The following is a 13338-nucleotide window of genomic DNA, read 5'->3' on the forward strand; positions in this document are numbered from 1 at the left end:
TGTGTCTCACCAAAGAGCTGGGCAACAGAGAGATGGGGATCTCAGTTCTTTGGGGTTCTGTGCTGTGCATCTGCTCCAATTAAATCAATGGGAGTTTTGCCATTAATTTCAGTAGAATTTCCCCCCATGTGCAAAACTATAAAATCCTTCCTCTGAGAAGAAGATGCAGCAGTAACTTCACTAGTACATTTTTTGGAAGGGAAACATTTTTCCCCTTCTTAGTATGTAGTAGTCTTAGAAATGTACAAATCAAAGCTGGTTTACATTGATCAAACTTCTACTGTTCCATCAATATTACTGTATCTTTCCTTTCTGGGTAGTGGCATTTTTATAGGCTAATCAAATATCTAATATTACTTGGAGCCATTTGAAGTGAATGCCAGAATTACATAGAAAGTAATCTGAGAATTAGATCTATTTTTGTTAGTTGAAATGATCTTGTCTTGTTCGTATTGTACCTGATGCCCAGTAAGTTGATAGCCCCAATACAAATGGAAGGATATCCGGTTTGAAGTTCTTAAATATCTGTTAAAAGTGGTGAGCAGTCCAAGCACATTAAAATTCCATGTTCTCCCTACAAGTGTTTGTTGCAGATGACCCCCACTGATCTTAAATATATTTCTGTATCTGTAACTGAATAGAGGTTTTCCGTACAGCATGTTCTAATGGTACTTTGGCCTTTAGCCAACAAGGCACTGAATAAGGCTATTTTTAAAATACAGAAACTGGGAACAGCTGCAGCAATCAAATTTGATAAAAACAGAGAGGAACTTTGCTTTTTGTTACAGTTTGTCCAAGTTTAGACTCCTTTCATAGAATGGCTTTTGTTCTGTTGGATGAAGGGGGTACAAGAGTAACACAGAGAAATTCTCTTAAACAAATAACTTTTTAAAGTATACAGATTAAAATAATAGGGTGAGCTGGGGGTTTTGTTTGTTTTTGGTTTTTTTTGCTGCACTGATATGTTCAATGCCATTGTACCTCAAACTATTTAAAGAATAAATCTCTAAAAAGAATACACTTTGTCTGCCAAGCTTTACCATGAAAGTCTTTTCCATAATGATCTCCTGAAGCAGAAGATGGCATCTCTTGTTTCAAAATATTAGAAATGTGAATACTGGTATTTGTTCTGAATGTCCTATTTGCAGTGAGTGAGGATGGGAGCGATTTAATTTGAATCCTCCATTTTTTTCTCCTTTAATATTTATCAAGAACTTATCTGTTAAGAAAAAAAAAGTTCACTTAAGAAAAAAATGTTATAAAGACCTTTTTGTGCACATTAAAATGATTCACAAAATAGTTAATTATAAGGCTGTATTCTTCCTTCTTTCACCACCTAGTTCTTAGGAAATCTGTCACACTGCCTGATTGATAAGAGTCAGGAAGTGATTACGTACAGAAAGTCCAATGTACAATTGTAGGCTGATCTGTTACGTGATTTCATCTGAGGAATGAATCTCTGTGTTAAACTGATGCAAGACAAAAAATATTGAGTGGAATCCTGGGCTCATTGAAGTAAATGGAAGTTTTGTCATTAACTTCAGTGGCGCCAGGATTTCACTCATTACGTTCCTTTTAAGTATATACAAATTAAATTAATTTTAAAATCCTATCCCAATAAAACTATTTTTAGGTCAAAACCCGTTCACAATGGTAAGTCAAAAATATATTCTTTCTTTGCCTCTTCTCTTGGTTTCTCTTGGGGTGTTTGTGTGTATAAACATTTGTAGACTAGTATGAGTTTAGCAGGGTGGTCACACGCTCCTGCCTTAAAAGACTTAAAACAGCCCGGGGAGAGGGCTATGGCAGGGAAGGAAAAATGGGGCTGATTGCGGAAAGCAGCCTCAGCTGGGGGGCCACGCCCCAATCAGGCCGAGGCTGGCTTAATCAGGGCCCAGCTGGCCCTTATGAGAGGGCAGTGGGCCAAGAGCACAGACACTCTCCCTCTAGCTCTTGAGGGAGAAGTGCCTGGCTGCTGGGGAGCTGTACAGAGTAACTAAAGTGAAGCAGGGCTGGGGAAAGGCTAGAGGAGCCAGGGAGCTCCAGCCTGGAAAACCCCCAGGCTGCAGGCCTTGTTAAAGGCCAAAGACGGTACTGGGGTTGCTGTGGGCAGCCCAAGGGTAGGCAGAAGCAGCAGGTCCAAACCCCCCTTGCCTATGATGAGTGGCATTTACACTGCAGTCTGCCCCAGTGAACGGGGGCTAGTTGATGACTGGCAGTGGCCAGAGACTAAGGCGAGATGGGGATAGAGGGTGGGGGTTCCCTGGAGAAGGGAGACCCAGATTTGTGGGGGTACTGCCAGGGGGCAGCACCTCGGCCTCAAAGAGGCACTGGGGTCCAGGAGGGACTTGGGCCCAGCGGCAAGCAGGACACTGGTCTGCAGAGGGCGCTCCGAAGGCTAGCGTTCTAATACCCTGGACAACCAGCAGGAGGTGCCGCAGGGGTGAGTCCCACCCCGTGACATCATGGTGGAGAATGCAGGCACATGCAGTCCACCCCTGATACAATGGGCCAGGGCAAGGACTGTCGGACGATTGCCCAGATCCAAGACTGGAGATATGCAGGACTATTATTGGAGAGCCTGTGTGGCCCGGCTCGCCGAGCAGCAAGCGGGGCTATTTCAGCTGCTGCGGGGAAGGGCACATGGACCTCAACGGGGGCCAGGCACCTTGGGCTGGAGGCCAGTGCCGGGGCCTAAAGACTGTTTCGCCTGTGGGCAACAGGGACACTTAAAAAGGGAGTGCCCCTATCGGGATGGAGCAAAGAGGCTCCGCCCGGGCCATGGTGGAGAGACTCGAGTGCCCCCTGTGAAGCTAAGAGGGGGGCTCCAAACTTGGGCCTGTGGGGAGCCGGGGCACAAGAAGAGGGAGTGCCCTCAAGGGACTCACGGGGCCAGACCTAGCTTGAGATGGCCAAAGGAATGCACAGGCTGTGCTTCCTGTGCCACAAGGGGTGAGTCCCGCCCTGTGACAATGAGGCACTCATATATATATAGTCCTGTGTGTGTGTGTGTGTATATAGTATACAATCCCATATATATATATGGGATTGTATACTATTACACAAAATCTTGGGCAAAAAAATGGGTTTACGACCCAAAGTCGGAGTAATATTTCCTTTTCCCAACTCTTAGTCTATCTTGTCTGTGTAGATTATGAACTCCTGGAGGCATGGGCTGTCTCTTTGTGTCTGTACAAGCACTAGAATAACTGGGCCTAAGTTGGGCCTGTAGGTGCAAGTGTACTATAAATAATTATAAATGCTGTGGTATATCTGCCTACTAGTTGCTGTTGGCTTCTTTTTTAAAATCAGAAAGCACAGCTTACAATGATTTTGGTAATTTATTTTAACATACACCAAGTAATCCAGTAACTGATCATCTTAAATCATACATACACTGTGACATCAAACATATCTTTAGCACTTTATACAACATAGCTTTAGCATTTTGCTGTCTCTGTGTATGAAAGTGTCCCCACATTCCTGCATAATGGAAAATTGTACTTTTAATACATGCACTGTTCTGAGCAGATACTAGAGACTCATGTCATGTGGCGCGTTGAACTCAGCAGGTTTTCAAGGATCTCTGGCAAGTCCCCAGTTTTCAACTTCTTATTCTATATTTTAACTTTGGAACCAAAAAACATCCAGCATGATGATTACCAGGGTTTAATTAAATTTATTCAGCCCTGTAGTCCCTTCTTTCCAAAGACAAACTGCCGCCAGAGACAGATTTACCACTGACCAACAGTATTTTTATGCACATCTGCCTGAGTAAGTGCAGTAACCCCAAATATAATAGAGTCTTTCAATCTCTTGCCAGGACAGCAATATCTATATATTAGAAGATAAATTGGATATCAAAAACAGTTCCATTACAAAGGGAAAGTTCTCTATGTAAATCACTTTTTCTAATCATACTGTGTACCTCCCCAACCCCATCTCAGTTTGCTTTCCTTGCTTTAAATGCATAGATGAATTCCAAATGTATTATTCTATTGTATATTCACTTTGAATATTGAAATATTTAGTTAAGGGACAATATAAACTACTTGTTAAATAGCGTTAAGTTCTTCAGGTATGTATCTTTTGGGGCCGAGAAGTACCATAAAGGGCTCATATTCACATATGTAATTTTGTCTATCACTAGAGCAGATTTTTATTTGGACTTCTTTCCCCTCTCCGCCTTCCCCCACCTGATCATAAGAAGTGGGCTGGCAATCTCTCTAGTGACTTTATCCCCTCTTCCTCCCACCCCTCCATCAGGAATGAGTGCAAGGGGTCAGAAGTCCCTCTGCATACTATTCAGAATCTGCTGACATCAGCACTCCCTCGTGAGAGCTGGCTTTGTTTCCTGATGGTGCTAATACGAGGAGACACGTGAAGTAGTTTGGTTTATGGAAGAGGGTAGGAGAGGCATGGTGCTATGAAAACATTCCCACACAGACTACCGGCTCACTGATATAGAAAACAAGTGGGAACCTTCAGTTCTTCCACAAAGCTTAAAGCAGAACAAACTGACTCAAGAAGCCAAAAGCAGCAGTTAAAAAAACACTCTTCTCACACACTGATGCTGAAGTACTTTCTAGGCCAGATTTGCTATAAGAGTTCAGCTTCCATTCCATTTAAGCACCTAAATGAAGTGGCCAGAATTTCAAAAGTTTTCAGTGCCTGGCAGTTCTCAATGAACTCAATGGGAGCTTTTGGGTGTGGAGCTCTTTTGAAAACCTGATCTTCAACCTCTTAGCATTGATTAAAACCTGCTATAGCGAATGAAGGATGGACCTAGAGTGAAAAAAATGTTGTACTAATATATTGGGCATTTCTGATTGTCATTTTTGCAGTTACAAAATACATATAATGTAGCAGCAATACAATATACCTAAAAATATTTGTTGTATTATTTATTTGAGTGCTCTCAGTGTGCATGCAGCATTACATAACTTAAAGGCTAATGTGGCCACTGTCCCAAAAAGATTACTCTAAATTAGATTAACATTACAGTTCAGACACATAATGTAGCAAATAGCCACATTATAATCTACTCTCAAAATGAGCGAGGGTTTTTTCCTTTGATTGTTAAATAGCAAACATTTATTTCTTTGGAGTAACATTAGAATCTTTGCAGAAGTAGGGCATGCAGCATTTTAAGACTTCAAAATATGTCTCTTTAAAGGGAAATTATGCCCCCTGTTGGCCTTGTTGTTGTGGCTATCACCTTTGCTTTAACAAAGCACAACTTTAGTGGTCATGCATCGTGGGCAAGTCAATATGTGACATGCTTTTCACTTCCCTTTGAGGCCCCATAAATGCCATGAGATGGTTCAACCGTCTCACTTGGAATAAGCAATTTCCATAGGTGTTCTTTTCATGGATGGTGTTCTAATGACAATATAAATATTTTTATATATCAAACCAAAAGTTTCTCAATTAGTGTCATCCATTCATTGACATTTGGACCTTTTGTCCTCAAGGGGAGTATCCCATATCCATGTAACATCCTTCAGACCTGGGGCCAAAACCTTCACTCCATTTTCAGTTCTTTCTCAAGCTAAGCTTGTCATCAAAGTCAATTTACCTGAAATATATTGAAATGCATGTAACCATACAGCTCCCTACTGGTCAAATGTATGAGACAGGGTCAAGAGCATAAATTAAGCCTTCAAAAGTCACTTATATGTTATGTTCACTAAGCTGACTTTAGTTCCGATTGTTTCTGAAGGTAGACTTAACTATGACTTACTGTTAAAAATTCTCATGTTTGGCCTAAGCTCACACCACTTGGCAATGTGCCATCACAAATGTGAAGGTTTTGAAGAGGCCTCACTTTTTGTAGGGTAGAAGTGTGTTGTCGGATTCTAACTTACTGTATATGCATTTGAATTGTTCTCATCTCTTCAAATGTTTAACATACCACAGTGTTTGGAGATATGCAGTGTGGATCAAAGGGCAGGAATTGGCCCTTAGTTACCTGCTATCAGCAGGCACTAAGTTTACAGCAACTGAAAAGTGACACATCAAATTTAAGTTACTGAAAATATCATTACACTGAATCCTTGCATATGTTGCATGAGCTGTCAGTAATAAAAATCTGTTCTTAATTATTCTTCCATTTAATTTTTTTTTTCCTGCGTGGATGAGAATTTGATGTTTGCTTTGGCCAGAAATGTTTTAACAATTTAATAGTTTATAAAATTCTGTTTGCTTTTACAATCGAAGAAGCTGGCAACCGAATAAGACTTTTCTTTTTTTAAACTGTATGGAAATTGAGAAAAATATAATATGTTTAAGCTTAGAGTTCAAATTGAAAATACATATGAGTAACTTTAGGGAATGTTGTCCTTTTAACACATCAATTGATAGAAAGCCAGAAATACAAAGTTATGTTTACACTTTTTTTAAAGAATGGAAAATATTGAAATGCAGAATTAGGAGCTGTCAAAGAACCTACATTCTTGTCCATTTTCCCTCCTAATTTTTTTTTTTTCATAATAGTTGGGAACTGTATTCATTTTTGTTTAGTTTCCATTGTATGACACTGACTTCTCTCTCACATTTTAGCATTGAGAAAAAGAAAATAGCAAGGAAATAAAGAAAGAGGAAAATAAGAATGAGAGTGGTGGACAGAAGCAAATTCTCTGGGTGTTAGCAGAATAGTTAGGACCACACCCCAACTATACTCCAACTCTTTATTAAATTTCTTCTTTACTACATAGATTTCAGTTAACTACTTTGATCCAAAGTCCCAATGAAGTCAATAGAAAATTCCCTTTGGAAGTTTCGCTCAACCCCATAGTTAAAAAAAAATTGCATGAAATCCCACCTACAGTGAAGGTTGAGCTACACATGTTAATATTTTCTCCTTTCCTTTGTCAATGTCATGATGCTTGCCCCTGAGGTTTTAGCCTTCCCCTCTCTACTTCATTGGCTAGCATATCTCTCAGAAACAAGGATATTAACAGCCACTCTATAAAGCAAGGGACATTTAAGCATAATCTACAGCTGAAAGAAAATGTTTCTGTTCCTTGTCCATCTGTTCTTGGCAACATACATTTCACTAGAAATTGTAAAATGGTTCACACAAAACAAGCCTAGTGGGTTCCAGAGAGGATTTAACTCACTTTGGTTGCCCCTCAAACTAGTCTGATGTATTAATGGTTAGAGGCTCTTTTTGTCTTCTAAACTGAAGACTCTGAATTTATATTATACTTGTTCCTTGAACTCAAGGCAATTAGTATTTAACTTTTAACTTTACTTTTTGAATAATACTGTTTTAAATGATATTTTACATTTTTAATATTGTTTTAAATTATATTTTTATTACACAATATTTTGGCAGTGAATTACATGAGAAGAAAAATATTTACATTGTAAACAAGGGATCAAAATAGAAAATGCCAGATTAATGTCCATAATACTTTAATTACATCCCCTTGAGCATTCAACCTGTGCAATGAATGAGGCAAAAGTCCTGTGGAAAAAAATAGTGTGTGATCGTGTAAATAAAGTCTGTATCAAAGTGCATAAGCACAAGGGGGCCAAATTAAAGTTGCCTAGACCACTTGAATGGAAGATTATGGGACAAAGAAAAGGCACTTTTCTAGCCCAAGGGCTTTCCCTTGCTAAATTTCGAAGACCTGCTACAAACAATGGAGGTATAAGCTTCTCAAAAAAAAAGGTTGAAAGAGTTTTTTATGATGTAAAGTGTTAAGCAGTCTAAATATAGAGGTTGCTACCAGAACTGTGTATACTTATTATTTGACTTTAGAGAAATTTTTGTCACAATGTTTTGGAATGAGATGACAGTGAGTCCAGATATAGTAAGCCTGAAAGTTTTAGAAAATAATGTTGCCATTACTTCTTTGCCAATATTATTCCTACTACATTTTATCTTTTCTTATGCTAGTAGTTCCTATTGCAGTCATTTTTTGCTAGTGATTCCTAGCTCTAATACAATTTCAGAATTAATTTCTAGTTGAAGTGTTGCTGTCTTCCTAAAGGGAAGTGTGCTGAATTGTTTCAGATCTGAGTGATCAGCTGATGGAAGTGGTTGGTCTGGAAGGAGCCATGGAGATGGGTCAGATATACACAGGACTGAAAAGTGCTGGTAGGCGGCTTGCACAGTGCTCATCTGTTGTCATCAGGTAAACTCTTTATTGTACCTTCTAGTTATACATTTTTTATTGCTACATATTGAATAAAAATCATACATTAAATGCACATGAAAATTTGTTGAAGGTAGGTGTTTACTGAATTCATGTATTTAGATGGTTTTCTTTCATTAAAATACATGATAAAGCAAATAGGAAAATTCTTAACGTCAGTCTTCACACCTTACAGTCATCTCTCACCTCATTGTGAGGTTTTGTCTAGTGGTGAGAGAAGAGGACTGGGAGTTGATACTCCTGGGTTTTATTATTCACAGACTCTGAGTGACCTTGGAGGAGTCATTTACATCTCTTTGACACATTTTAATCTCTTCATAAGATGGGAATCCTAATATATTCTTTACCTGGGAGTTATAAATTGCCATTAGTATTTGTAAAACACTTTAAGATTCTCAGGAGCAAAAAACCTACATTTTATTGTTATATTGTATATTGAGCACTGACAAGTCACCATGAACAAATGCATTGGTATGAGTTAGCCATGAAACAGGAGAACTGGCTAATTTGATTGTGCTGTATCATTTGGACAACATTGTCAAATTCCTAGGAGTGAGTACAAAAGAAGGCACAAGCATGTAGGAACAAAATCAGAAAGGCTAAGGCACAAAATGAATTACAACTAGCCAGGGACAATAAAGACAGTAAGAAGAGATTCTATAAATACATTAGGAGCAAGAGAAAAACTAAGGAAAGTGTAGGCCCTCTCCTTAGTGGGGAAAGCGAGTTAATAACGGATTACATCAAGAAGGCTAAGGTGTTTAATGCCTGTCTTGCTTCACTCTTCACAAAAAAGGTAAATTGTGACCAGATATTCAACATAATTAATATTAACAAGAAGAGGCAAGGAATGTAGGCCAAATTAAGGAGAGAACAGATTGAAGAATATTTAGATAAGTAAGGTGCATTCAAGTTGGCATGGCCTGACAAAATTCACCCAAGGGTACATAAGGAACTAGACATTAGTAATTATCTGTGAGATTCCAGGTGAGGTTCCAGAAGACAAGACAAACATAATATTTATCTTTAAAAGGAGATACAAAAGGACCCGAGGAACTATAGACTAGTCAGCCTAACTTCAATACCTGGAAAGATAATGTGGCAAATTATTAAACAATCAATTTGTAAGCACCTAGAGGATAATAGGGTCATAAGTAATAGCCACCATAAGCCAACCTAATTGCCTTCTTTGACAGCATTTCTGGCCTATTGGATAAGGAGAAGCTATAGAGGTGATATACCTAGATTCTAGTAAGGCATCTGACATACTCCCAAATGGCATTCTTGTAACCAAACTAGGGAAATGCAGTCTAGGTGAAATTACTATAAGATGGATGAAAAACTGGTAGAAAGATCAAACTCAAAGAGTAGTTATTAATGGTTCGTTGTCAAACTGGGGGGATGTATTTAGTGGGATCCTGCAGGGTTCTGTCCTGGGTCTGATACTATTCAATATTTTCATTAATGACTTGGATAATGGAGTAGAGAGTCCGCTTATAAGATTTGCAGATACTCCAAGCTGGGAGGGGCTGCTAGCACTTTGGAGGACAGGGTTGGAATTCAAAACAACCTTGATAGATTGGAGAATTGATCTGAAATAAACAAGATGAAATTCAATAAAGATGTGCAACAGAAGTTGGTCCAATAAAAGATATTACCTCACCCATCTTGTCACTCTAATGTATAAAGTACTACACTTAGGAAAATCAGATACACAACTACAAAATGGGGACTAACTGGCTAGGAAGTAGTACTTCATAAAAAAATCTGGGAGTTATAGTGGGTCACAAATTGAATATTATCAGGCCCCGCCTCAGTCTTCTTTTCCCACCTAGATCAGGTTTGGCCCAGGTCAGCTGTGTAGATGATCTTCCTCAAGCTGGAGCCTGAGCTCTGGGGTCCATGATGGGGAGAGGGGAAGGAGGGGGGAGCTGCAAAAAGGGTGTATTAATAGGAGTGTTGTATGTAAGGTTATGGCTACATGGCAGTTAAAGGACACCAGCTGTCCCGGGTCAGCTGACTTGGGCTTGCAGGGCTCGGGCTGCAGGGCTTTAAAATTACGGCGTAGATGTTCGGGCTCAGGCTGGAGCCTGGGATCCTTTCCCCCTACCCCCTCTTCACAGGATCCCAGAGCTCAGGCTCCAGTCTCAGGCAGATCATCTACACTGCAATTTTACAAGCCTGTGAGCCTGAGTCAGGTGACATGGGCCACCCCGGGGTATTTAGTTGCTGTATAGACATACCCTAAGATATGGGTGATTGTCCCACTCTACTTGGCACTGGTGAGCCTCAGCTGGAATACTGCATCCAGTTCTAGACACCACACTTTAAGAAAGATGTGGACAAATTGACGAGAGCGCAGAGAACAACAAAAATTATAGAAAGTTTAGAAAACCTGATCTAGAAGGAAAGGTTAAAAAAACTGGGCATGTTTATTGAAGGGAAAAGAAGACTGAGGGGGAACCTGATAATATTCTTCAAATATGGTAAGGGCTGTTACAAAGAAGATGGTGATCATTTGTTCTCCATGTCTCCTAACGTGGGAAAAGAAGTAATGGTCTTAATCGTCCACACAGCAGGTTTAAATTAGAGATTAGGAAAAACTTTCTGACTATAAGGGTAATTAAGCTCTAGAATTGGCTTCTGAGGGAGGTTGTGGAGTTCTCATCGCTGAGGTTTCTTACAAACAGGTTAGACGAACACTTGTCAGGGATGGTATAGGTTTACCTGGTCTTGCCTTCGTACAAGGTGCTGGGCTAGATGACCTCTCGAGGTACCTTCCAGCCCTATGTTTTTGTGATTCTATGATTTACTGAGCTAAAAGTAAACACAGTTTTCATTGGTAAGACAAAGTGCTGAATAGAACCAGGAAAATCTTTATATTTCCAAAAAAGTTTAAAAAAATATTTTTTACAACTTTGCAATTTTACCAAACAGTACAATTTTTCACCAGTGAAGCTTTCCTCATCCCACCTCACCTCATGTGCGAGAGAAAACCATTAAGAAACATTAAGAAAATAAGGTGGGATTTTCCAAGGTGCCTTAGGTGATTTTGAAAATCCTACCCACAGTGTTTAATTCAGGATGGTGTCAGGTGCTCCCGATTTGGGGTAGCAAGCATTTAATCTCAGCTGATGCAGAGGAGAAATGGGCTTGCCATCTCCCCTCCCTTTTTTGGATTGCCATATGCCCAGGTGCACACCAAAGAAACAATTCCTATGCTCTCCTACAAGTCGGGACTCCAAATGTGACAGACTCTTACTCAGCTGTTGGGTGAGGCCACTTCGTTCTCCCCTGCTTTTACCTGTCACATCCTGGCCGGTGGCCATAAATTACAGCAGTTACTCCCTCAAAAGTGTAGGTACTTCTGAAGGTGAAAGTCTACCTTCTGATGAGGGCATTGCACTCACTGAAGTGCCTTCGAGTGACAAAATTTCCCTTGACTTAAATGGGTGCAGAATTGGATGTGCCCAAGGTTATTATTTTGATTCCTGCCTTTACATTCCTGTAGGCTCATGTAATTATCTGATGTGCATCACTTCCAGTAGTGCTGGGTCTATAAAACTGTTATTCTGCAAATCATATTAGAGCACTAAACATTCTAATTGTTTAATCCTTAAAGGCAAAGCCTCTGAACACAGTATTCCTTGGAACTTACTTTACTGCTATATGAGTATGAGCAGGGCACCCAGAGTAGATGCAAGCAAGAGAATATCCTCCCAGTGCTAATAAAAAATACTAGTATGGCTGAAAGAGTTTTCTTATTTGGTTCATAAACAGTAGTTTGAAAATTGTTGAGTAGCATGGACTTCTCTTTATTATAAGTTCTGTGGTAGCACCGAAGTACCCCAGTCCCATTGTGCTAGGCACTGTGCAGACATGTAACAAAAAGGCACTCCCAGCCCCAAAGAGCTTCATTGTGTTCTTATTTAATAAAGTAGGTTTATACCTAAAGTTCATGCAGAAGTCAAGTTCCATTATCTGCACTCTGCTCTGTCATGAAGGAATAGCTGCATATTTTTAGCACCTTATGCCTGTTTGGTGTACTTTTGTTTTGCATACTAAAGTACACTTGGGGCTGTTCCTGAACTACAGTATATATGTTTGTACATAACATTACAGAAGAGTACCAAGCCTTAAAATAAGTGCATTACTTCTTTGTAGGGGCATTGGGTCATGTACCGGATCTGTGGTGGAATAGCAGTGGAAGTTGCATGCACACTTGTGGGCAATAAATGTCCTGATGATTACACACACCTGTTCTGTCCTCATATATCTCTGTTCAAAATATAAGCTTGATGAATTTTGTCCAGACACTCTTATTCATATAATTAAATATTTTACTTTAGAACCAGCAAGTCGCTGCCCATGCAGATTGATGGAGAACCATGGATGCAGACCCCTTGTACAGTAAGCATGCTTTTATCAACCCATAGCCCATAGAACTGGAAAAGAAATATTACTGAGGGGGAAATATTTTTTCTATGATAAAAAATGGCAATCAGTTTTAATGATCAAACTTTCATTTCAGCTCTCCTTAAATGTTAGAAGCTGCTCCTTTTCAATTAGAGACAACTGTAGCTATCAACATTGACTTAGCTTACGCTCCATAATTTCTGTACACCCACACAGATACACAGCACGCCCACTCTCTCACGCGAACATAAAGAAACAAAACCTGCAATTTAATCATGCTATTTCTTCTACAGGTTGAGACGGAAAGAAAAGAAAGAGGGTTATTACATTTCTTATTTTAAATACTTGGGAGACTCTCAGATACTGTAGTGAGGGGAGGGCCATATAAATAGATGTATGTGTGAGGACAGAACAATGGAGAATCTCATGAGATATGTCACAAAATCTTTTGGAGTGAAGAGGTACTGCATAACCTCTTGCAGCAATAAATCTGTGGTTACAGAGCAACAAGGACCTGTGATTTCCCAGTCACTGGACTTGCAGAACCCATGGAAGGATGTTGGCCATACCATTTTTACAATCACCCCGATGTCTGATCCATGGAGCATCCGACCCATGGTTACAGCCAAGAACACCACACACTGTAGTCCATGTTGTTGCCTAGTCAAACTACCCTTTAAAAGTGATCATAAAATGCATACGTTCTTGTGTGTAGCCCCTTCCCAGATTTACTGTATCATTCCTAAAATAAACTGCT

The 13338-nt window shown here is 39.7% G+C and overlaps 1 protein-coding gene across 1 annotated transcript in view; it reads left to right on the forward strand.

Moving 5' to 3' along the window:
• Positions 1-13338, forward strand: part of DGKB (diacylglycerol kinase beta) — a 465349-nt gene that overhangs the window by 443136 nt on the left and 8875 nt on the right. Inside the window, exons 22-23 of the mRNA XM_054021197.1 lie at positions 8024-8144; positions 12515-12575. Coding sequence (XP_053877172.1) covers positions 8024-8144; positions 12515-12575 — 182 coding nt within the window. The remainder of the gene's footprint in view (positions 1-8023; positions 8145-12514; positions 12576-13338) is intronic.

The sequence above is a fragment of the Malaclemys terrapin genome, chromosome 2 (genome assembly GCF_027887155.1).
Source record: "Malaclemys terrapin pileata isolate rMalTer1 chromosome 2, rMalTer1.hap1, whole genome shotgun sequence".
NCBI lineage: Eukaryota > Metazoa > Chordata > Testudines > Emydidae > Malaclemys > Malaclemys terrapin.